General features: G+C 51.2%; 1 protein-coding gene across 1 annotated transcript; it reads right to left on the bottom strand.

The window, feature by feature from the left end:
• Positions 1 to 3,387: 3,387 nt before the first annotated feature.
• NMNAT2 (nicotinamide nucleotide adenylyltransferase 2) lies at positions 3,388 to 24,895 on the bottom strand. The gene is made up of 11 exons (XM_010580729.1): positions 24,883 to 24,895; positions 10,994 to 11,082; positions 10,199 to 10,266; positions 9,409 to 9,487; positions 8,093 to 8,222; positions 7,375 to 7,455; positions 7,215 to 7,259; positions 5,827 to 5,903; positions 4,111 to 4,212; positions 3,798 to 3,865; positions 3,388 to 3,668 (listed from the first exon to the last, which is right to left on the bottom strand). Exons 1-11 carry the CDS (start codon positions 24,893 to 24,895, stop codon positions 3,566 to 3,568), a joined length of 855 nt encoding a protein of 284 aa, XP_010579031.1. The 3' UTR covers positions 3,388 to 3,565.
• Positions 24,896 to 25,622: the final 727 nt, after the last annotated feature.

Raw genomic sequence — 25,622 nt, forward strand, 5'->3', positions numbered from 1 at the left:
TGATTCTCTGATAAAGCAGTGCCCATGCTTTTGCTTGATAAGGATATACCAAGTAATATGCCTGCCTTATACTTTTATTTAAGTGAGATGTATTGCCTCTGGCATGTCTTCCTTCTCCCATTGTACAGCATAGGGATATGGACCTGACTTCAGTTTTCCATGAGTTGGGTTTTTTGAAAGGGAGAAAGAAGGTCAATAAATAATGAATACTTTTGGCTGGATCTTGCCTACTGGTTTGTTTTCTCTAGCTCCCTGTTTTGGGTGAGTTTGGCCATTGGTTTTCCCAGCAGTACAGCCAGTTGCGCTCTTCATGCTGACTTGATCTTGGGGCTGTTTCGAAATGACACCAGTAACATCTTTTTGTTTTGTTTTGTTTATTACATAATTTAAACATTTTGCTGATAAAGTTTTTTTTTGTCAATGACCATTTTTTTCATATAGCAACAGAAGAAAAAAAAAATTAGGCTCCAAAACTTTTGACAAAGGTGAAATTAGTGGCATGGCAACTTCAACCCCTTCCCCTCCCCACCCCCCCCTTTTTTTTTCCCCAAAAGGCATTTGAAGTTCATTTCTCTTTCAGCAAATTGCACTGTTTAAAAGTGGAGGTTCAAAGACCAAAACCCACGAGCTTCTTCCCACCCCTCCCCTGCATCCTGGAAACCCCAGTCCTCACCTCCCTGGTGGTCACGTGGATCTTCAGGGATGTTTATTTTTTTTCTCCATACCCACCCAAAGACATTTTCCAAACTGGTCCCAGAGCTGAATGACCTGTTACAAACCCCCCATCCCACCCCCCCTGTACTGTGAGTTTTACTGAGCAGATACACAAAGGCGCAGGTAAGACTAGTAAAACAGAATATACTCATCATCCGTACCACAACTCTACGTCTCTAAGGCATGCCGTCCTAACTGCAATGGGATGGGAAGCCGTCTGGCTTCCCCTGTGTCCCATCTTGCGTACCTGAGGGAGGGAGGGAGGATCTGAGATGGCTCTCGGACACACTGCCTGCCTTCCTTCTCTATCTCCTTTGTTTTATTTCCCTGTGTCTCTTCCTCACTTAAAACCCACTGTCCTTCCTCCCCCTTCAAAGAGGCATTGCTCCCCCAGGAGGTTAAAATCCTGCTCTACGTGTGTGTATGTGTTTTGGAGGCTGGTCGCTACCATTGCTTTTTCTCCTCCGGCTTGGAGCTAAGAAACATGGGTGACGTCTGGCAAGGAAAGGAGGCTGCTCTCTGAAATAACTTCTGTGTTAGGGAGGAGAGACTGAAAAACTGAACATGTGAGAACAACAGGTGGAGAGGACTCTAGCTGCTGGCTTATGTATGTTGAGTGTCTCATGGATGAGATGTCCCACCATAGGCACCTGCCCAGCGTGTTAGCTAAGGGAGCTCAGTAGGATGCTTGTGAGCAGCTCGAACTGGCTGAAGACTTCCCTGGAGAAGAGGCATCCCTGCACTCCAAGTCCCTCACACTCTTGCCACCCTCTCTGCTTTGGTGTCTGCGTATCTCCTCACCCCACGGGATACGTATGCAACTGCCTGGAGATACCAGACCTGGCACTGAGGGATTCAGCTGCCCAATTTACAACAGTTCCTGAACAAGCCTCTCTGTGCGGAGGGAAATCCCTGGCAAGAAAAGACGTCTTCTGGCCTTTGGGCATGTCACATCACTTCTGTCTCTCTTGCTTTCCCTTCTGGGAAGAGCTGTGCCCTCCTTGAGAAGTTGTTAGCTACTGCTCATAAAACACTGCCTGCTGCAAGGAGCCTGTGGCTGTAGGCTACCTTGTTTTGTGTGAAGTTGCTTGCTGTTATAGAGATGCCAGCAGCATCCAGCAGGTCACCAAATTTAGTGCAATCTCTCATCTTTGGAGCTTCCATGAGAGCAGCTTGTGACCCTTTGTAGACTTTTAAGGGGATGGGATGTGGGGGGGTGTAATTTCAGGTAATTTCAGATCTTTCCCTGAAACACCCTGGAGCACTCCCAGCCCTTGGGTGTCTCAACACAACACTGTCCCTTGCTGGAGACCAGCAGCTAGTCACAGCGCTGCCCTAGGAAAGCCACAAAGCCAGCATGGGTAATGGTCGTGCTTTGGGAGACTGTGGTGGTGTGGCTTAGCCTCAGCCTAGTTAGCCCAAATTTATGGGGAGTGGGCAGATGTCCAGGAGCTATAGGCAGCAGGGCTATATCCAAAGCAATACAAGGTTAGATGGAGCAAAGGGAGAGGAAAAGGTGAGGAGTAAAGCAGGACTGTACCTTCTTCCTTGCGGCTGTGATCTTTCCCAGGGGCTGTGCCTGGTCCTTGCACCCTAGAGATGCTCAGCAGGACAACAGCCTGCTTCAGCAACACTCCTCTCTGCAGGGCTTAAATAATTTTCTTTTGCTCCTTGTTACCTGCCCTGATTTTAATGCGAGCATCCCTACTAGGCTCCATCCCCAGCATTTGGGAGCATGTCACAGGGAGGAGAGCAGAAGCCTGGCATGTCCCAAGGGATGTGCAAAGTAGCCACAGCTGGTTTGGGAGGGGGAAAGTATCATGCATTTAATAAACTCTTCAAGGAACGGAAGAGGGTAGGAGTGGAGAGAGAAGGGGTAAGTTTACAGACAGAAATGGAGATCTGGAGGCTAGAGGATGGGGATGGACCCAGCCTCCACAAAGCTCAGCTGGGTTTGGGGCAAATTCTCACCAGAGCCTTTGGGTCACCACCTGCTTGCTTCTTCCTCGCTTGTTTCTTGGCTTCATAAATGGCAGGTCCCTTTCTAGGTGCAGTGGGGTGCCCTCTCTGACACTGGGTCTGAGTAGAGCATCACCCCAACTCCACTTGCCTTGGGGTGGGTTGGGTTCACTTGCAGCCAAGGAAAGGTAAGACATGACATCGTCCCCTAGTAATGCTTTGGCAGCAATGCTTGCCAAGGCCTCTGTTCCCCTTCAGAAATGCCCTCTCCGTGATTTTTCAGGGCCAGAAGGAGGATTTTGTTAGCTGGCTTGTCCTACTGCTGGCCTGAAGTGGTACACCTGCCATGGGGCACTGAGCCAGTTGGGTTGCAACTGCCCGCTGCCAGCCAGGATTCATTTGGTCATCGTGTTGAGAGGCCCAGAGGGCTTGCACTAAAACTATTTAAGAAAAAAAAGTCCACCTAGATTTACTGAGCTTAAGTACTGTAAGATGATGCAGAAGAGGAAGCCCCTGCTCTGAGCATGCTGGGAGGATGGACCGGGGGGACCATTTCCCAGTGACATGCTGGGAGGGGGGTGCCAGAGCTGCCTCCCCTCGAGTGCACCAAGCACATCGCTCTTTTATTGGTCCCCCCTCCCTCCCCGCATATGAGGGGGAGGGCAGTTCCCTGAAAAAAGAGACCAAACCATTCCCTTCGGGGCTGTGCTGCAGTTCCCTGGACATTGCTGCACAATGGAGCATTGGCGCCGGGCGAGAGAGGCAGACACGAGCAGGAGGCCATGGGGTGGGGAGACAGATGGAGACACGGACTGAGAGAGAGAGAAAAGAGTGATGGAGAGCTGTAGGCAGGCGGGACACGAGGGCTGTCTCGCTGCAAGACCTCTGGCACTTAGCCGGAGGCGTTGATGTAGAGCTGGCTCTTGAGGATGTAGTCAATGACAGGCTGGCAGAGGTAATCCACAACGTGTCCGTCTCCATGCTGCAGGGCCAGTCTGGGGGTGTTGGGGGAGAGAAGGGGGTCAGAGCCCATTTGGGTGGGTCAGGTACCCCTGCAAATGGAGGGGCTGGCTGGGGGCACCCCTCTCCCCGCTCCGTAGTGGGAGTCCCCCTACATCACCCACCTGCTTTTGGTGGAGCTGACGACTGACATGGGGTGGTTTGAGTCGTCCTTCACCACCAGGATGTTGTTCTGCAGGGGAAGAAGGAAGAGAGGAGTGAAGGGATGGTCTAAAAGCGGGTGTCTGCCCTGCCAGCCCCCCCACCCCACTGGCCTCAGGGGACTGCTCCATGGTGGCCCTATTGCTGATCCCACCTAGCAGCTGAGAGCATCTGGCCTTGAGATATCTTGTGCCCTGTGGCAGAAGTGCTCGCCTGGGTAAAGAGAGGCTGCAGGTCGTCTCACAGCCTTCCCTGGCCACACATGTATTCACTTACTTTGTACTTGCGGAGTATGGAGGAGTGGTTCATGATCCGGTCGGGGTCTGCTCCATCCCGGGGCACCACCACGATCCCAAACTCCCCGACGATCACCTCCATCTAGGAGCAAGCCAAAGCAGGGAGAGCTTTATAGCCACCCCATGCAAAACCTGCCACTGTCTGCTGACCCCTCTGCACCATGAAAGCTGGGCCATGGTCTGGATGGAGACAGAAAGTGAATTTGAGGCTCTCTCAACAGCCTTTGGCAGAAACTTGGAATTAAGGCATGGTGAGTTGGTCTGCAGTGGATGAAGTAAAAACGCACAGAGTTAAATCCTATTATGAGACGTTGAGGTTAGGCTTTAGGGAGGACTTGTCATGGTAGAAGGACCTTGGTGGCAGAAGAGATTGCCCAAGGAGAACATGACCTCTGCCTCGCTGGAAGGGTTTATAAGCAGGATGGACGTGTTGGTCCTGACAGAGGTCTTGTAGGGTTGTTCTTGCAAAGTTGTTTGCACCAAGGCCGGTGGCCAAGTTTGCCACTGCGGGGGGAGAGCTCCCGCTGCTCACGCCTGTCTCAGGTGAGACAAAGGAGGCTCATCTGAAAGAGCTCTGGGTCAGCAAATTCAGGCAGCAGGAGCCTGTGAGGTGGTGCTGGGGCAGAATGCCTCTTCTGCCTGTGCTTTGACATCCAATTTTTGCATCCTTTCTGCTGGGCTTCAAGACTTGCCTCATCTCAGGTTTTGCAGCCTTTCAGAGGAGATATCTGCCAGCTAAGTTTTAAAAAAACCTTAGGATTGAAGATGCGGTAACTGATTTTAGAAATAGTTGAGAGGCTCACGGCGGAGGGAATGGGGGGATTGTGTTGACCACCCAATTTCAGTGAAGAGCCACAGCCAACACAACTCTGACTGCTGGGAGGAGCATGCGGGTCAGTACCCCAGCCGTTCTCTAGGGCTGATGTCCTCCCATGAAAATATGGCTTCTTCAGGTGGTGACCGCAGTGTCCAGGGTGCTGGGTGTCCTGCTGCAGTCCTTCACTAAGGGGGCTGGGGGGGCACAGAGGGGTGGGCAGTGGATTTCGTCCATTTGAGTTGTGTCAGTGAAGGTGCTGAGATGGGCTCATGTCAGCTGTGAGTTGGTGTGAGGCATCATCTGCCTGAGAAGTCAAGATGGTTTTATTTCTTGGCCTTTATAAAGATGGGTACTTGGGTACCCTGCATTGCAGAAAAAGCCTTTTATTAAGTAAAAGCTGTTGATTTGGTTGTAAACGTGTTTAATTTCTGAGGTCTGGCCAACTTTTGTAAATACCTTATTTCCTGTACCTCCACACTTCACTCTGCTGAGACTGGCATCTACTTGATGCTGGCTCCTTCTAAGGGACAAGGAGTGGGAGTGCAGCCTTTGAAAATCCCTTGGGATGGGCTTACCCTGCACCCCAGGTGAAGTCCTCTGCGTGAACGGTGAGTGGGACCAGGGCTTGGGTCTGTGGAAGGGGAAGCTGGGTAGGGTTGGTGACCCTGGAGCAGAAGACCCTGTCCCTCAGGCTGCCCTTGGGTAGGGGAGGTGGGGGTCAGGGTTGGGATGGAGGAGGCAGTGGGGATGGTTAGCACAGTTCCTGCCATTCCAAGGGACCTGAGTGGCTCCCAGGAGTGCTGGGTGTGGGAAGCAGAGGAGGAGGAAGGGAGCCTGGGGAAGAGGAGCATGGAGGGGTGCCCAGTGGTGGTGACTCACGTCTGCTTCATTCCAGAGACCAGGGATGCAGAAGGACTCCAGCAGGTCGCTGCCACAGAGCAGTAAGATGCGAAGCTCTGAAGAAAAGAAACACAGAAGCTCAGAGGTGGGAGCAAACAGGGCTGAGCAGGCACTGTCCCTGCCTCCTGCCATCCCATTGCACTGCTCAGGGGGATCCTTTTCTGCACAGACCTCTCCTGCCAAAGCAAGTCCTGCTAAAGATCCCGTGGTCCTTCTCACATCTCTACTGGTGCCAAACATCAAATACCCCCCACCCTACTTTATTTCAGCTCCTCTCCTGTGCTGCTGGGTTATTGTCAACATTGCTACGTGCTGTTCAACTATGGCTGTGCTCCAGCATTGGAGGTGGGGTATCCCTGGGGAAGGGAGTAGTTTCTCCATGCTATGGGCACCGACAATCGCTTCGTGATCTGCTGCAGGGGCTCCAGCCATGGGGCAACGGGGAAAGCCCAGGGGACTGCTCAGAGCCCTGGGCATGGCCATGTTTGCTTTAGCAAAGCTGCTGGTGTGGGTTGCTCATCTTGGAGGACTTCCATGTCCTCCCTTCCTCTCCCCAGGCTGGGACTGGTGCTTGCTGACAACTTGCTTTGAGAGTTGGCTTTGCTGCTCAGCAAGAAAGTTGTGCTGCAGAAAGGAGCTTTCTGCTCCAATGGGCCCATAAAGATTAATTTATTTGCACAATCACCAGAGGAAAGCCATAAACCCGCCCTGAGGGGTGGGAAGAGGTGGCTGCATGGGAAGGTGTCTCCCTGGTTGGCATTTCCAGGTGGCCAAAGCCTTTGGGCTCTGCATGGTGCCAGTGCTAGGATGGGTGTTGTGCTAGGCTGTGTGTGAGCTAGCCCATGAAATGGATCTCAGAAACACCAGCAAGCTCCCCATGCAGAGCCCTGGGTGATGTACCGTGGTGCCAAGTGTGTGGCAGCCCAGTGGGTCTCAAACCCCTAAAGGGTTTTAGAGAAAGGGGCACCGTGGCTGGTTGGGCAGCTGAAATGCCTCCTGCTGCCACACGCAAAGCTCTGCAGGGCTGCAGACAATGCGAGCATGTGGGTGACACCACCACGAGAGGGCAAATTTGGTGGCACTTCGGGTGGCTTTTAAGGCATGATGCCATGGCAGGTCTGTGCCAGTGCTGGGAGCCGGGTCCCCGCTGCTCACTCCCTTATTTCAGGCTGTTTGTCTGCCAATAGGAATGGGCTCAGGCCAGTTTAGCGCTGCTCCTGTTTCACTCCTGAGCCTTGATAGCTGGCACCAGGGTGAGATGATCCAGCATCCTTTGCTCGCCACCAGATCTGTTGTGCAGCTGCTCCCCAGCCACATAGCGCTGGCCCAGAGGAGCCAGAGTGACATGGAGGGGGCTGCATACTCACCGATCTCCTCGTATCTCATCACCGTCCCCAAGTTGGCGTTTTCATCTGGGGAAGGGAAGCAAAAGAGAGGTGCTGGTGTGTGGCCTAGAAGAGGGGGCTGGAAGGAAGGCTGGGGGCTGGAGCTAAAGCAGAGGTGATGCTGGACCTTTCCTCTACATACCCACAAAGGTGAAGCGCTCCATGGGTGGGCGAACGCAGCAAATCCGGCTCAGGCTTTCTCCCACCTTCCCCAGGATCTTTGCTAAAGGTGAAGAAGAAAAAAATTGATGGGAGAGAGGCTGTGCGACCAATGCACACAGGAACTTTGGCCACCCTGGTCCTGAGACATACTCCTGTGCCCACGTGTGGGAACTGCTCTCAGCATCTCCCCACCACCTCCTTTCATGGTCTTAACTCCCAAGAGCGCTATGCTGTGCCTTGAAGGGACCAGCTGGACAGCTAAAATCACTAAAAAGAAATCACAAGATGTTCATTTTTATGGGATTTAAGTAATGTCCCATCTTCTCCCCAGCTAATACCTCCGGTTCCCACATCCCACTGGCTTGTGAGAGATCCAGCCACGTCACTGCTCCTGCTAGTTCATCCCTTGCATGCACCCCATGGGTACCAAGTAGGCTTTCTCTTAGCTGATCTCACTGCCTGAACATCATCCAGCTGAAGTCCAGTGAGATTTCACAGCCACTTTAAGCTGTTCTTGGCTCCCCTTGCTGTGCTGGATGCTAACTAACTCCTCCATTGCATCCCCACCTGACCCTGGCCTTGGTGCATGGAGCCTGATGAGCGACCTGACCCAAAAGTAAGATGATGGAGCACTGTTCCTAATGCTTGGCAGCCCTGGCTGGGAGGTGAGTGGTGGATAGTCATCGACCTTCCCTTACCCGCAGTGGGCTTGTTGGAGACATTATTGTTGTTCTGGTAGATGGTCTGCGAGGACTCGTTCTGGGGCTGGCTGATCACAGGAGTGATGGAGGGCGTGTTGACATTGGAGAGGATGCAGCCAGTCACTCTCTGCAATGAGGGAGAGATGTAGCTGGAACAGTGCCTTCACTCCAGCTACCTCCTAAAACCTTTACAACCCCCCATATCGAGCCTCCACACCCCAGGCTGAAGGTTATTTTCAGTGACAGTATGTCCAAGCTCACTTTAGGATCTCCTGTCCCATCCAACCTCACTGGATGGGCCTGGGGCTAGCAGGAGGCTGTGGATAATGATTCTTGATTAAGGCTGGGAATGGTGGGATTAACTTTTTGTGTGGACCCATGAGGCTGGCAAGGCTGCAGCTGTGCTGCCTGCAGGAAGGCATCATCCCCATTGCCTGGAGGTGCTCATAAATTCTGATGACTAAATAAAAATACAGCAGCTGATGAATCAGCTGTGCAAAGCCAGCAGCTTACACATAACCCTGGAAGGAAATGTGCCCTCTTGTCCTCCACCGGTCCCTGCAGGAGAAGGCAGGCAGCTCCAGGGGCTCTCTGGCTTCGACACCATAGTCCCTGGCTGTACTGGACATCCTGTTGGGCTGGTTAATGCTACTTCTGTGCCTCCTCTCTGGGGTGCATGTGAGTTTGAATGATGCTGTTTTAACCGTTTCCCCTCCTTGGTTTGCTCGCTATATCCAAGTGTTGGCAGCAGCCCTGCTCTCCCTGTCCCTGCAGTCACCCAAGGGCAGTGACCTTCCTCCTCGGCTCTCAGGCCTGCCTGGGCTTCAGAGGGACTTTTCCTCCTGGGTTTTGTGCTCCCCAGGGACTTCTCAGATGCTGAATTTCCCACTGAGTCACTCTGTCGGGTTCATGCAGCAGTTTCGGCTCAGTTGATGAGTAGGGATGCCCATATCTACCTCTCCTTCCCCTCAGGGTGGACCAAATGGTCGGCATTAATGATTTGGGCTTATGCCCACTCTGCCTTCAACCCTGCTCCCCTCCTGGTGTGCGTGGGACTGGGACAGCTGCTGGCTCTGGCTGGAGGGCTCAATTTGCTTTCACCGTCAGGGCAAGGAGCTCAAAGTGGCTGTGACGAGGTATCTTGCACCTCTTCCAGGTCAGGATTTTGGGTGTGTTCTTGCAAGTCTTTTCTCTGTCTGTCCTGGCCCTATTTTGGTTGTTGATGTCCACGTGCCGGTGCAAGAGCAACCCCACTCCTGCACTCTCGCCGCACCCTCACCCCAGGTGCACCCACGGTGCAGAGGCTGCCTCACCTTCATCAGGTCGCGGTGGTGCTCCAGCACACTGCAGGTGGTCTGCCAGGTGTCCTGGTAGCACTCCCAGGGGTCCACCCTGCAGAGAGCACAGCAAGGCAACGGTGTTGGCCAACAGCCACTGCCTGGACCTCCTGGCCATGCCACCTCCTCCCCACTGGGCTGGCCAGCAGTGCCATGAGCAGCCACTATCGCTCCCCCAGTTCTGCCACGGCCTCTGGACATCCAGCTCTCCTTAATAGCTTTGGGGACCTGAATGTGTGCCTGGACACCTTTCCACTCTTGGTACCCAACTAACCAGCTTTCCTTTGGCTTGGATGTAACCACACGTGTTACAACCCTGTTTCCTGAGGCCAGCCCGGAGATGTTTCTGGTCCCACCTTAGCTGCCAGAGGGCACAGGGCAATGCTGGGAAGGGGAGAGTCTGTGGGCTGTTGCTGCAGATGTAGAAAGGGAAGGTGCCACAGCACAAGGCTGGGGTGTGCTGGGTGACTTTGAGCCTCACCCAGACACCACAGACTCAGCGGGGGGCTTGCAAGACCCTCTGAAGCCAAAGGGTCCCCTTGAAGGACGGTGCAACACTCCTCATTGGTTCTCTGCTGGACTAGGAGAGGAAGGCCTCTAGTTTTTAATCAAGGTTTGGCAGGGAGAGGAGAAAGTGCAGCCTCGAGCTCTAGCAGCTCGTGGCATCTCCACTTCATGCATGGGATTTTGCCCCACGGTGCTGGGGAAGTGGCAGGGGCTGCTGGTGTCTGCTGGTGCCGCAGCGGGTGCGGGCTCTGCCACTCACCTGATCCAGTCGGAGGACTGGACGGCCAGTTGGCACATGGTCAGGCGGTGCCGGCTTGAGACCAGACCCTGCAAGAGAGGGAGATTCAGGAACAGTTACAGGAGGCAAGCATCATGCCCCGGCCAGCCTGGGCTCGCAAACCTTCCCAAGGCAGAGCATCAGGCTCGCTCAGATGACACAGGCCAGAAGGATTTGTTCCTGCCCACAAAAATTTATTTAAAGTCCTGTTTGCTGGAGGGGAGGAGTCCCTGCCTTACTTCAGCCCTTGTTACATACCAGTTGGCAAGATTTGCTCAGCACCACCACTCTCAACCCTGTGCTACAGTGGGGTCGGACCTGGGGATGGTGGTTTTCTTGATGAAATTTCTCCAGTTTTCAGAAGAAGAGTAAAATCTCTCCTCAGCTAATTTGGATTTCCCCTGCCACAGAAAGTGCTTTTAAAGGTCCCTATTTGCATTGTTGCCATCCCCACAATAAAATTGGCTTTGAAATCGTTCAAACAAACAAAAAAACCCCAACCCAACAAGATGACCACTACCATTTTGGGTGAGTATGTTTCTCTCTGCTGTCTAGTACATCGGCTGGTTGTAGGGTCTTGCTGCAGTTTTTATCTAAAGAGTGGGTGGTTTAATACTCTCCCTCCTCTTGGAGACATCCCTGTGGTCAGGAGCTGCCCCAGGCAGAGGAGGTCCATGAAAGGACCACAGGTACAGGCAGTGCTGCCTAGCGCTCACCCCTGGCTTCAGACATACCATTGCACATAGGAGGCAGAAAGGGAAAATGCAGGTGACCCACCGTCTTCCCATAGGAGTCGTGCACAGGCGAGACAATGCCACCAATGACAATGAAGCGTCCGGTCTTGTGCAGGTAATCCCGGGCTCGCTCTGAAGGAGGAGGACAAGGAAAAGGGTGCAGGGGGATTCAGCTGGACCCACTGAGCCCTACAATACCCCGCTGCCACCCACCGGCTTTCCCCAAAGCCCATGGAGCAGCTCATGCCAGCTTAGGCAGCACCGGATGGGCAAGGCGACCAAGGGAAGGGCTGGCTTCGTCTTTACTGCTCGTCTCATTCAGTGCTGTCCTTGGTGATGCTGAGCATGGATTTTCCTAGCGATCCCCAAACCTTGTGGGAAGGAGGATTTGGTGGAAGACGGCAAGTCTTTAGCAAAAGCCAAATCACATTCAGACCCTAAATCATCTTCAACCACCTCACCAGGGCACCGGAGGGGCAGCCAAAGCCTGCACCACTGAGAGCTGCTCGGCAGAGATGGGCTCTTTTGTCAGCCCTGGAGGAGGCAGACTGAGCTCACAAGGTGATGCATGAAGCTGGTTCATTCACTGCCTGCAGACAAATCCTTTCCTTTCTATTTTTCCCTGCCCATAAACTATATCCCTTTCTCTCCTCATGAATTCTTCCTTCCTCGCCTGCTACGGTTTGCTGCTGACTACCAGCCAAAAGCTTTCTTAGCAGCTGGAAGGTGGCTGATGGCTCCCCTAACTTCAAGCATCGCTTCTGACAAGGATCCCTTAGATGTGGGCAAGATTAAAAAAAACCAAGGATAATAACAAAACCTGCTGCCTCCGCCACTGCTGGGCTGTGGAGACAACCCCGTAGTTTTATGAGCAGAAAACTTTTTGCCAGCTCATGCATCAGTGGCTGGCCGTAACTCCCTGCAGGAGGATGTCAATACAGACTGGGGGATGGATGGGTTGAAAGCAGCCCTGCTGAGAAGGGGTTACTGGTGGGTGACAAGTTGGACATGAACCAGCAATGTGTGCTCGCAGCCCAGAAAGCCAATCATGTCCTGAGTGCATCACCAGCAGCGTGGCCAGTTGAGGGAGGGGATGCTCCCCTCTACTCCGCTCTGGTGAGACCCCACCTGGAGTACTGCATCCAGCTCTGGGGTCCCCAGCACAAGACAGACATGTGTCTGTCATAGAAGGGCCATGGAAATGGTCAGAGGGCTGGAACACCTCTGCTATGGAGAAAGATTGAGAGAGCTGAGGTTGTTCAGCCTGGAGAAGAGAAAGCTCTGGGGAGACCTTATTGTGGCCTTTCAATATATAAAGCTGGCTTATAAGAAGAATGGAGACTTTTTACCAGGGCCTGTAGTGACAGGACAAGGGGCAACAGTTTTAAATTAAACAAGAGTAGATCTAAGGTAAATATAAGCAAAAAATTTTTTTACAGTAAGTGTGGTGGGATGCTGGAACAGGTTGCCCAGAGAAGTTGTGGATGCCCCACCATTGGAAATGTTGCAGGTCAGGTTGGATAAGTCTTTGAGCAACCTGATGAAAGACATCACTGCCCATGGTGGGGAGGGGTTGGACTAGATGATCTTTGAAGGTCCCTCCGAACCCAAGTTTGTGATTCTAAGATGTGCTGTTGGTTGACAGCCTGAATAAGAATTGCTATCATGCATGGGACTGCATGCATGGGTGATTACCACGGATAGATCCCTGCCACCCCCACTGCAAGACCCACACCTCATGTGCTGCTGTTTTGGAAATGCTGAAGGGTTCACCAGGAGGAGCAGTGCACCAGGACCAAGATGCTCAACCCCATCTGCTCCTCTCTGCTGGAAAGCACTGGGCTGCTGCTGGTGAGATCCCCACCTCTAGCTCTAACCCTGCTTGCTCCCACCTTGCTTGTATTCGCTTGCTCAAGCCCTGTTCACTCCCTGCTTGATCCAACTCATGGACAGCAGCTGCTGGGAACTGCTGCTGCAGGACTAAGTCTTGGCAGAGGAGACACAATATTGGTCTGAGAACACGTCATCACAGCAGGACAGGGGAGAACCCTTCCTGCATGCACTGGAGAATGGGAGGCTCAAATGCCCTGCATGGGGGCTCCTGGGGTCTACCCTGTGTGGTCTTGGACAGACAGATGGAGCCATCCTGTCGGGGAACGGTAGGTCCACTGCAAGAGCAATGGCAGGGCTAGTCATGGCATGGTCCCTGCTGCGGCTGCTGGCCGATCCCCAAAGTCTCACTTGCTTTTGGGCACTTCTCCCCTGCCAGTTTTCCCTTCTTTCCTTGGGCTGGTCCTGGTGCAGCCACCCATCCTGCTTCCCTCCCTGCCTGCAGGCAGGGCTGCCTCAGGATTTGGGCAATTGTGATTATGTCCTCCCCTTCTAGAAACCTCTTTGCTGATGCCTCATAGGGTTGCACCCATCTTTGTCACGGCTCTGCTGCAGTGATGCTGTTATCCACTGATGCATCTGGCTCCCTTGCCTTCAGCCATTTCTCCCTCAACTTCTCTCTGTTCCCTGCTGATACATGGTATTAAACGTCAGCCGCATTGTCCCTGGGGCTTTCCCCAGGTCCCCTTCCTGTGGCACCCAGCACCCATGCCCCAGCTGGTCCCCCAGCAGCCACATGGCTCTTACACCGCTCCCACCCTGTGTCAACACGTTGCCTGTGTCCCACTATGCCAAGAGACTTGCCAGAGTCCCTCCAGCCTGATGCACAGTCTTGGGCTGATATTTCCAAAAGGTGGCATTTGAGGATAAAAATGCTGGTGAAGAGTTGCTAAACTCCTGTGGGCTCCTACGCTGTGTCTGACCTCCCTCTGCCCGCCCAGAGCACACACATTTGTGCCCCAATGCTTCTCTGAAGATGCTCTCAGAGAAGAAAAGAGGGTTTCTCACCAACACTCAGGATGGAAAGTCCCATTTTTTCATGCTGCAACAACAATACCTCCTGCCCCCCAAGCTTTTGTAGCTGTATGACCCACCCCCTTTACTTGAGTTCTCCCACTGGGTGCATTGCAACCACCTTGTCCCCCAGGCAGACTGTGCCTGTGCATGAACCACGGCACTGCCGGGGGGTTGCAGCCCAACAGAAAGCGAGGAGGAAGAGGCTGGGAGGTGCGAGTGTGGGGCAGGTTGTTGTTGGTGGTGGTGCTGGCCCTGCCACCTCTGCCAAGCATGGGGAGGGCTGTTGGGGAGTGCACAGTGCAGCACTGCCCGCCCCAGCTATTGAGATGGTAGAAAGAAAAAAAAGATAAAAAAGGTAAAAGCAAAAAAGGAGACAAGATCAATGAGTCACTAGAAAGCGCTTTTTTTTTTTTTTGCAAGTGGAGGATCTAGAAAAATATTTTGCGTTTGCGAAGAAAACAAGCATTTTTGAAGCTAAGGTGACTTCAGGATCCATCAGCCACCCCAAGATGTCACTACACATCGTATCCTACAGCCACCCTGCTCCAGCCACCAGCGTTCCCCCAGGGGACGGGGAGCAGCCCTGCCTGAAAGGCTGGTGCCCTCCCATGCAGCAGCTACAGGGAGACACTTGCAGGGAACCTTCCTCCTCACTGTCACCTGCACCCAGCCCCAGCTGGCACCCACTAAAGCTGATGCGAAGCTCTCCAGTCTGCATGGGATGGCTCCTGCTTCCCTTAGTGGTATAGCTGCATTATTACTTGGAAATAAGCAGCAAAGCTAGCTCTTGCCATCTGGGGAAGTTTTCCCATCCTGGCCCTTCAGCGTGGCATCAGCTGTTGGGGCAGGGGACCCACCCTACAAACCCATCTTTGCCAAAGCAGCCACGTTCCTGCTTCCCCTCCAAAAGAAACTTTCCCAGAGAGAAATAGGGAAGGAGAACACTCAGTGTTTGCTGGATGCAAGTATGGTCATGATGAGCACAAAGAACATGAGCAGACAGGGGATCCTGCTGCATCTTCTGGAGCTGCTGCAGTGAACTGGGGCTCCTGGGCTTTTAGTGGCAACAGAAACACCTCATTGTCCTGCTGCTGGTTGAAACTTAGCCATGGGCTTGTTCATGCCTGCCAGCACCATGAGGGTAACACCGGTTGGATTTGAGCATGTGGGAGCGGTGGCTGAGCCCTGGGCCACAGCTTGGCACAACAGGCAGGTGAGAGCACAGCCTGGCAGGTCCAGATGTGGGGAAAGGGTCTTTTCCACAGATACATCGATGGGTATGCTTTTCCTGCATGTTTCCCAGTCAAATTATCTTCTCTGGGTGGTGTGGATGGGATTGTGCTGTTTAGGAAAGGACAGTTCTCCCAGCGATGCACCTCTTCAGCTCCTGTGCCCTCGCTCCTGCTCTGCTTCAGGACAAAAATTCATCCCTAAGATTATTTTAGAGCTCCCTTGCAATAGCTTGGGATGGATGAAGACTGCTTGTATGTCAAGGGAGGCGAGAGGGGCTAAGCAGGGAAGGGAAGTAGGGATGTCGCTGAAGAACCACTTGGACAAAATTTTTTTCCTCCAAATTTTGAAATTTCTACTAGCTATCAGGTCAGTTAAAAGTCAATTAAGGAACTATAATTGCCATGGACTTTTTTTCCCCGCTTGAGGGCATTGAGCAGCCCCAGGCCCCTGTGACAGCCTGTGGGAGGTTTGCCAGCCTCAATAAAACCTCTTCCTCAGACTCACCCAAAATCCTTTCCCTGGCTTCCTTCCCAGCTCTTGTGTCCTGGGTGTGCCAGCCCCCAGAGAGAGAAAAACACACTTAAATCATTCGATCGGTGCAGGAAGTAAAATTCAATTGCCTGGATTAGATGTACTGAAAGTTTCCCTCCCTGCCCTCAAAATCCTGAGCAAAAAGGGGTTAACACTGGCAGTTTAGTTTGAACCATACTTTTTCATCTTTGCTCATTGTTTATCTGCAGGGAACTGTGTGGGAGCATCTCCATCGGCCAGCGGGTTTCACCGGGGCAGCGAGGGAACGGAACCTAGCTCTGTGCATGACTATGGCTATCTGTGCTCCAAGTGGTACCCAGCAAAGCACCCTATGGGGGAGCACACACAGAAAAATACAATATTCTTGGGTGGTTTTTTTTTCCCATGAGCAAGGGGGTTTGAGGTTGAACCGGCATCATAAATTAAAGCACAAAACTCCATGGGTGGTGGGATTCCCTTTGCAGCCCACCATGACAGCCCTCTGTAACCACTGCCCAGAAAGCCAAATGTGCAAAAAATTTCTCTTTCTTCTCCATTCTGCATTTTAAAAAGAGGAATCAGGGGGTACCAGCAGCACTTCTCCCTCTCCAATGCTCTGTGCTCGCCTTTATTGATGCTACCAGCTTTCCCATCAGTGCCTTCAAGGTTAATCAATCAAGAGGGAGAGAAAAAAAAGCCTTTTTTTTTCCTGCTTCTGCTCTTTCCGGCATCTTTCACACCAACCATGTCCTGGGACCTCTTCTAGATTGAAAAACAGATGACTGCATAAGGTATAAGTTACAGAAAACAGTATCAAGAGACTTTTATAGCAAAAAAAGAATTGAGCTGTGACGTTGGAAGAGGAATTAAAAGGAAAGAAGAAATGTTATTGGATGAGCCTAGAAGCAAAGGAGGTTTGTGAGAAGGCTATCCTGACCACCTTGGAAGCACATGCAAGAAGACAACTGAAATGCTTGGAGTTTGTTGCCACCACACAGGGACAAAATCCAGGCATGATTTTTGGAAAAGCCAAAGAGGACCCTCCCCGCCACACTGCCACGCAGGAGAGCTGGGGCTTCAAGTGTGCAGAGGAGCCAAGATCGAGGGACCAGCATCTACCCTTATATCATAATGCAATTTAAAATGTAAATTAAAATAAAAAGGAAATTCCCTAACAAAAAAGATGCCATCAACTTTGAAATGAACACATCCTCTCATTATGCCGTGCTTCACCCCGACTTGATTTTCCTTGCCAAAAGAAGTTTAAAACCACTGACCCATTCATTTCCATGGCTTCTCCTTTGCATACAGCTCCTTCGTAAAGTTCACTCTTAAGACAAGCTGAACTCCTTGCATGTAACCTCCGCTTCACATTCTGAAAGACAGCTGATGGTATTAATTTGCCTTGAATTTTTGGTGGCAAAAGCCAATGATTTCACCTGGCTATCAATTTCTCAAGGTCTGTATTTAAACAGCCCAGTGCCAGGCCTGCATCTTCAGGGGATGTGATCCATGCTGGTGGCACATCATCTCAGCTTCAGCTCTCAGTCGCTCACACCGACTCTCTACCACCAGCGCCTGCCTGCCTTCATAAAACACCTTTTCCTTTAGAAAACAGTTCATCTCCTACAAATGCATGGAAAGGATTGGAAATCCAAGCAAACCCATATAGTTTTTGTGACTGCAGGCAGAAAATGTATTTGCCTGTTTCTACAGCAAGGCCAACAGCTTCAGCGGGACAGATCCTATGGGATGCTGATGTGCCACTGGCCTTGCAGCACTCACGGAGGGGTGTGCTGCTGGGAGGAGATGGATGTTGCTCTCTGTGTCTCCATCAAAATTGTTCATTTGTTTTTAACCCGCACAATATTATTTAGAGAAACCTGTAAAAATGATGCTGTTCTCCAAAATATATATAGAAATGTTGGGATCTGCATTTTCAAGAGCTTGTTGTCTACCTCAGAAGTACCAAACAGAACTTAAATATGCATGGGAAAAAAATATATATTTATTGACTATTAAATCTCTGCAAGGGAAGTATTTGGGCAAACATGCAGGCTACGAAGCAGCAGTACGGTGTAGCAGAGGGCTGACCCAGGAATGGGAAGACCTGCCTTCTGGTCCTGCCTTGCCTACAACTTGCAGAGCATCTCTTCATGTCCCAGACTGGTCTGTTCTCACTTGTTTTTGGGGCAGAGCATGTCCGTTTTCTTGCAGGGCCATGTCCATTGGGCAGCTCTGTCCACTCACTTGTGGCTCTGCTGGCTTGATTCTTCATGTAGCCATCAGCTAACCCAGATATTCACAGCCATCCACTCCAAAGTAAAAGCCTTTAAAAGGATTCCATTTTCTTAAATGACATCTCAAATCCCATTTGGGGAGGAGCTGTGCTGCTAGTTGGGGCTGGCACTGTGGCGGGAGTAACCACCCTCACTGCCAGGACGGTGGCTGAGGATTCGGGGCAGGTGGCACCATGGCTTCGGGGTGGCACAAGATCGCAGCATTAGTTTGCAGTGTCTAGATGCACCCGCACTGCAATCATGATGCTGCATTTAAACCTTCTTTTTTTTTTTTTTTTTTCTCATAGATTGAATCTTCTTAGACTGACGTACTCTTCGGTGGCTAAATGGAGGGCGTGACCAGTAGCCATAGTCAAGCCTGTCCAAACATGTTAGCTCATCAAGCCTTGAGTCCCATCCTCTGTACAATGCAAGACAAAACTGCTTTAGATCTTGTAAGAGATCCTGGGGATGCTGGTGGTTCATTCCTTGCTCTGGGCTAAGGTCACAGTGCCTCCTGCCGCGGTGTGTGCTCCTTGGCATGTGCAGGAGGAGGTGTGGGTCTCAGTATCTTGAAACGATGGGTGATCCGCAACATGGCTCCATGTGAGGAGCAACTAGGAGTTGGGCAGCAAGGGCAGGGAGACAGGACGGAGGTCATGGCTGGCACAGAAAGGGCAAAGAGGGTGAGTCTTCTGCTGTCCTCAGGTCTCCTGCTGTCCTTGGGGCTCCTTCTGCCTTTGGGTCTTCTGCTGTCCTTGAGTCTTCCGACCTGAAGAAAGCGGGGCTGTGCACAGCATGAGGCTAAGCTGAGGAGTTCCACACCCAAGCACGGCACTAGTCGCTCTTCCGGGTTTCTGGAAATGGGAGGCTGGGTTTAGTGGGTCATCGCTTTGAACCGCTGAGGCTGCTCTGATGTTGTGGTGCTTCCTCCAGACTCCCAGGTCCATGTTTTCAGAAAAGACCTTTTTTAACAATATTCGTTGCATCTTTCATGCAAAATACGCTGCTTGTGGGGACCAGGTTCATGGTCCCCCTGCAGACATGACTAAGGCCAAAGACACTGCAGTAGCTTTGCATTCATCCTCTCATCCATATTCCTTACGGTCAGCCACCTGTGCAGCTCCCAACCTTCCCTCCCTGCTTCTGCAAAGATTTCTGCTTGGGAAAGAGTAGGTTTTGGGCTGAAAAGCCATCAGTCTCAGGACTCTCTGTCCCACTTCTCTGATGGTTTGTTGGCTTTCTGGCCTGTTCATTGTCTTTGAGCTCAGCCTTCTGTCATAGCTTCCCAGCCCTTTCCCAGCCCATTTCTTGCCTGTTGAATACCTGTGATGTCCAGAGACCGTGCTGGACCCCAGAAAACACCCTCCAGTATTTTCATTTTCTATGAGCACTTTATAGCCTGCAACACCAATGCAAGGATGTTGGCTTGGAAGAGAAAAGCTCATTTCTTTTCCAGTGTAAATTGTCCTTAATGCTCCAGACAGCCTTGCATGGCTTTTAAATATTGTTGACATAAATAAACACCAGCAATGGACCCTGCCAAGACATCCATTAGCCCACTGGCTGCGTGCTTGTGTGCTGGAGAGCTTTCAGCCATGGCTCCCAGGGTCTATGCCTCCTGGCACAGCCCTTCCATGGCAGCTGGTGGTTGACCTTAGCCTTGCTATGTTGGAGAAGGAAGGGACACGGGTGACACTTGGACCCTTCCCAAGCACTGGTGACACCTCCCCACTGCCCCAGCCCAGCTTTGCTCGCCTCCCCTCCAAATGCACTTCAAATATTTTTGGGTCTACCACTTTCCTGCAAGATGACAGTGGGGAAAGACTGCTCCAGGGCTACAAAAATGATAAACGATGATTTTGTCTGGATTGTGTCAAAAAATAGCGTCCTGCTTCCCCAGTAGGAAATCAGTGCTTATTTAAGAGATGTTTCTTTATGGTGGTTCTCACTGAGTATATTTAATTACAATGTTTCGGCTCATCTGGCACTGTTCCATCACCTAAATTGATGTTAATGAAATCAAATATTCCTCATGTTCAATTTTTCAAGGTGCAATTTCAGCTTGTATTTTCTTTGCCTTTGTACCTGGTTCATCTGCACCCCTAAGACTTCCTTTTTCCTTTTTTTTTTTTTTTTTTAATGGAGGAATGCCACCAGCCAGCTCTGATTTATGCCCTTCTCCCCACAGGGGATTCAAGCTGCAGCCCACTCATACTCTGCACCAGCCTGCCGAAAACACACATGAGGTAGCAGAGAGGCAAGAAAGTTTTGCACAATCTTAATCTCTCTTCCCCGAAAGCCAGGGCAGAGGAGGGTGCACAGCCACGAGTAATAGAGAAGGCAAAACCTTTTCCCGGGTGTCTCATTTTCATTTCAAGCAATTTGGCCTCTGACATCCTTGGATGAGAGGCAGGATGCGGCCACAAGGTGCTGAGGGCAAGGCAGGCGCTTTCCCACTGTCTAAAATACCTTCTCCTGCAGGGGAGAGTGACCCAGATACGCCAGCGCACTTTGTTTTATTCTTGAGCTAGCAGCACTTGCAGGACCTAAATGTTGCTTCCTACCCCGAGCCCAATTCGGGCAAGGAGCCAGCAGTTATTCTCAGCCTAATTGAGGGGTATGTGTGTGTGTATATATATATATATTTTAAATTTTTCTTAAAAAATACATATAACTCTGAATGCCAAATCAGGGATGTATTCATCAGAGATGTACTCATCTCAGAGCCCAGCTAGCCCGCCTGCCCCAGGGCCACTTTCTCTGCCCCAACCAGCATCTTCACCCACCCATCGCCTACAGCCAGACCTTGGTTAGAGCTGGGGAAATCATTGGCACCTCCGTTCCCTGCACTTCCTGGAGGGACAAGACGACATTACTACTAGAAGAACAAGCCCTGACTGCTCTTCAAGGGAGGTTTCTCTTTTGGGAAGAAGCAAAAGGAGGGGCAGAGAATGGTTCTTCATCATGGGGCTGACCCTTCCCAAGGCAAGCCTGGGGAGATCCCAGTGTGTCCCACTGACCCAAACAACCTGTTCTGCCTTGAGCTCAGTGCCTCTGAGATGATCTCAGTCAGATTCCCAGGAGACTTTTGGTTGGTAGAAAAATCCCATTAAGCCCCCTAATGCTTAATGATTTTCATCTCTCAGCTAATTGCTCTGTTACACGCTTTTCCCCCATCCTGTTAGTCCATAGCTGCACCCAGGCATTGTAGAAGTAATGAATTTGGAAGGGACTTCCATGCTAAATGGCTTCAGTCATTGCTGTACATTTGTTTTAACAGCTTTTCATAAGCACAAAAAAGCACTGGCCACCAAATAACTCAAAATTCATGGTGGAAGCAAAGACTACAAAAGGCCCCAGAGAAGTGATGCTGCAGCACCTGACCCTCCCACTTCTCAGCCCACCCAGGCCCCCCACCAGTGTCCAACTCCGAGAGCCGCCTGAGTGATGACTAACGAGACTCACGCTATCACCATCTGTTGACCACTTGTGGCTTCATGGCAGAAAAGTGAAATTAGATGTTTAAACCAAACCAAAAAAAAAAAAAAAGTTGAAGACCGAGTCACAGTGAGCTGACTTAGAAATAGCAGAGCATTTGCTGAAGACCCACAAGACAGGGCCTGGGCAGGGGACCTGGCTGGTCCCAGATGATCTGTGTTTCTTAGATGAAGCCATAGAGGAACAGCTTATTTGATATCATTGAAACTGAAATTGAAATTGAAGGCATCCTATTTTTTCCTCTTATTTCAGAACGGGATTATTGCAAGAGGTGGTGTGTGTGAGAAGGCACACAGGAGCCCGGGAAGAAACCCTCCAGGCCCCAGAGCTTGAGAAGAAGCATCTGAGGAAGAGCCTGGCAAAGCAACCCAAGCCAAAGCACTTTTTCCCCTTGGAGCATCCCACCCTGCTGGGGTGGAGCAGGTGGGAGCAAGCAACGCCCATCAGGTGAGCAACATGGGGACAAATACAGGGAGCTGCTGCTTGAGTTGAAGCTGCCACCAGCTCCTCCAGGTAGGGACTGGACCTACTTTTCTGCCTGGCAGGTGACTAGCACAGTGCTGTCACTCTCACCGCTTCTAAGTGGTATAATTTATTGCCCAGAGATCTCTATCCTGGTATCACAGGGAGAGGTGGAACATGCTCAGCACCTTGCTGGGTCTCACCTGAAGGATGGGCAGCTGAGTGCTGCCAAAGTGGACCACCTTCCACCTGGTATTTGACATCCAGAGCTGCTGCCTGGGCCTCTTAGAGGTCTTGGGGCTGGCAAGGTGAGGGGAAACATCTAACCTGGTAAAAGCAACTCTTAGCAGATAAAAATGGATGAAGAAGACAACTTCATGTAAAGAAGGACATTTTCTGAGCTCCCTGCTATGGGACAGCACTGAAATATCTTGCTTAGAAGCCCTTAGAGAAGGATGAAGCATCTCTAGGTAAGCCAAGTGTCCATACGCATGGTATTGAAGTGAAAAGTGAGAGGTGAGCCACCCTTCCCTGGCTGGTGCACAAGCTGGCTGCCCTGCAAGTCAGTAAGAGCTGTGCACACTGTAGCACGGTGCATGGTGGAGAGGAGTGAGTTTTCCAGTGTAGTATTTCCCTCATTTTTTAGAGAGAAATGTGCTAAAATGTGCATTTGCTAGCGCTCAGTGTAAAATGTCCCTCTGAGCACCGGGATTTATTTAAGTACAAACCAGGGGAGTGAACACCACTGCGGCTGAGGGGGGAGAAAGTGGTTGCAGCAATTTCAGCTGAAATCCCTCTCTCCTATAGGGTTTTTGGAAGCTAACAGCTCTCCAGCTGGTGTAAAGTGATGTAAACGCATGGCCCGCAGAAAAGCAACATCAATTTGTGGTGTGAATCTGGCCTGGAGCTGGTATTCTGTGGCTGTATCTCAGTTTTGATGAGAGTCTAAATATCAGGAGCAAAAATAAACGGTTCGGCAAGCAAAGGGGAGGGTGTTCCAGATAGCCCCAACTGCTCTCTTTGAAATGATTTTTATCACCCTGGGCCCATGGATAGAGTCAAACAGGACACAGGTAGCAGCAAAAGGCACTTGGCGAATATTTTCATTATTCTGCCATGGTCTTATTTTGCTTCCGCCAGGATGCAGGTGGCTCAGCCAAAGTAGGACAGGCACCTCGGTGTTCATCCCTGGAGAGGTCCCAGTCCCCATCTCAGCCAGACACAGGCTATGAAATGAGTGTCACCCAGTGTCTTTTTTTTTTAAATAATAGAGGGGAAAAAAAAACTCGAACAGATTTCCACGCTTGTTTTCCGCTGCCCTAATTTCCCTGTGCAAGCACTCTGTTTGTTTTCACTTCCAAGCCGTTGTAGCACATCAAAGGCAGTGCTTTGTACGCCCTGGCGCGTGTCGTGCTGCTCCTTCGGGCTGATGTGCAGTGGGATCACAACCCTAGCAGAAGCGGAGGATTTATGGTCCCTGATTCCCCATGGAGCAGAGATGGGGAGCATTTTCCTAGAGGCATTTTCCCAGAGGCCTTGGGTTGCCTCTACATGGGGCTGACCTCCACGCTGTGAGTCTGACCCATGGCTTGTCTTTGCTGGCAAAGCATCCGAAGATGCTGACCCTGGCAGGGATCTGCTTTGGCTGAACCAGGACCGTGCAGGCAGACAAAATCCCATCTACGGAGATGCAGAAAGGCTGGGGGGATACTGGTGACAGCATGGGGTGGCTGAGGTAGCCAAGGTAGGACTTCAGCCTCGCGGTGACACCAAAGGGATGTCACATTCCCATTACTACAGCTATGTCTCGCCTGGCTGCACGGCTCAGTGAAACCCTCTCTCTTTGCAGATCTATTCCCAAGATGCCACTTCCCCCAAAAGAAGCATTGATGATGTCTTTGCACAAAGCAAAGGTGCCAGAAGGAAAGCTATGCCTTTCAGCATCCCCAACCCAACTCACAAGATCTTGCTGGGAAAACTAGATTTTCTTACTTCCCTTGCCAATAAGCCCTAGAAAAACGTGATGTCCTCAGGGAGGGCTTAAGCTCAATTAGGGGCTGTTGGATTTTCAGTGAAAATAGAAACCTTTGTGGAGCAAGGGCTGAGTAAGTCCTTCCTTGCCTGGCTCAGAGACAGGCTCTCCACCCATCCCGTGGGAAGGTCCTCTGTGTTTGTCTCTTGCTCCAGCTCCAAAACAGACATCCCAGTTCATCTCCTCCTGGGGCAAGCCCTACAGTGGCTCTTGAAAATATATATTTCTAAAGACTCTAGGTTTTTCGGTTCCCAAAATACAGATTTAGCCATTTTCTGCTGGTATGACCAAGCTACATCCAGTAGCTCAGGCTTTGAAGGAAACTAGTTGATGCTGGAAAGGGAGAGAAAAAACCCATGCCCCCAACCTAGGTTGTCTTCTGCAGGCATGATTGCGCACCATCAACATGCGCAAGCAATGCCGCTTTGTGGGGGGGGTGAGAGCTGTGCCCTGGCCCTGGTTTGTTTTCAGGGCAGTGATGGGCACTACATATTTTGCCCGACTTTCTCCACACAGAGCACCCCGAAAATCCAGCCCTGCTTGGCTGGGCACCGGTGGCACCCCGGGAGCCCTTGGATTCAGGGGTTATGAATGCCAGAGAGGACACGGTCATCTCAAAATCCAGACATGCCCTGGCTTTATCTCCATCTTAGGCTGATTTTTCTGTCTTAGAGGTTGTTGGGTCTTTCTGTAGCTGCTTCAGGCTCTCTGGTCCCAGGTGGAGGTTAGGGTTAAGGTTAGGGTTAGTGTTGTGAGGCACATTTAGCACAGCTGGACTCTTTCTGCTTGCCCCTTGCCCCCTGGCTGCAAGTGGTGGGACGTGGTCTTGACCCCAGGTCTGATGCACCTCTATGCCTTCTTCCTCAGCTTGGGGGACCCCTTGCAGCCTCCCCGCCTTGCCCCCAGATGGGATTTCGGAGGCCAGAGCATGCAGGGATGAGGATGTCTGGTTTGGGCTACCTGCTGCTCAGGTGCACGAAGATCAGCCTAATCACGAGCCGTTCCTACCTGTGTCCCTCATCGCTGCGGTACCTGACACAAACCCAGAGCAGCCTGGCAGGGAAAGCCGAGACTTGAGTCCCCCCTCATTGCACCACTCGGGAGAGATTAAGTGACTTGCCCAAGGTCACACAAGAGATGTGGACTGCCACTGCTGGGGTTTAGCATTCAGCTAATTGATACCCTCGGCATCACACAGGCTGCTGTTAAAAAGTATCAGAGAAGATGATGCGGGAGGTGTGAGCATCTTAGCAAGCGCAAAGAGTTTTAAATAGAAGCGGAGCCCCTGTTTCTTTCTTGAATGAGGTTGTAGGACTTGATTTTTCACTGCAGGTTTTGTTTATAGTTGGTGGAAGTAAGAGAGGGTACATGGCACTTTTTGGGAGGTGGCATTGTCATAGAGACAATGTAATGTCTCACAGACTGTAATAAATACTGCTAAATATTTAAGACCTTATAAATATTTTAAAAGAATCCCTGAGTAGTTATTGATGGAGTTTAATCTGGTGCTTGGGGAAACTATTCCTCTCTGTGGGTCATAAAGAGGAGATGAGATGCTTGAGATGGAGGAAGCTGGTGATAACAGCCATGAAAAAAAGAGTCTGTATGGGGTGCAGTGATGGGAATGTGACATTAACTGATATTTAATGGCACCCAAAAGAGCCATGGGTGCTGCAGTCCTGCTCTATCCTCCCAGCACAGCACCCAAGAAACTGTAGTTTCGGCACATTTTGGGCAAGTGCTGGGAG

The sequence above is a fragment of the Haliaeetus leucocephalus genome, unplaced genomic scaffold (assembly GCF_000737465.1).
Source record: "Haliaeetus leucocephalus isolate CR32 unplaced genomic scaffold, Haliaeetus_leucocephalus-4.0 Scaffold730, whole genome shotgun sequence".
Lineage (NCBI taxonomy): Eukaryota > Metazoa > Chordata > Aves > Accipitriformes > Accipitridae > Haliaeetus > Haliaeetus leucocephalus.

What these genes read in the sequence shown, in the direction of transcription:
- NMNAT2 (XM_010580729.1), bottom strand. An exon ending in GATGAGATACGAGGAGATCG is followed by an intron (nt 5,904 to 7,214) that starts GTGAGTATGCAG and finishes TCTTTTCTTCAG; the next exon opens with AGCTTCGCATCTTACTGCTC. An exon ending in GTCAGCTCCACCAAAAGCAG is followed by an intron (nt 3,669 to 3,797) that starts GTGGGTGATGTA and finishes CAACACCCCCAG; the next exon opens with ACTGGCCCTGCAGCATGGAG.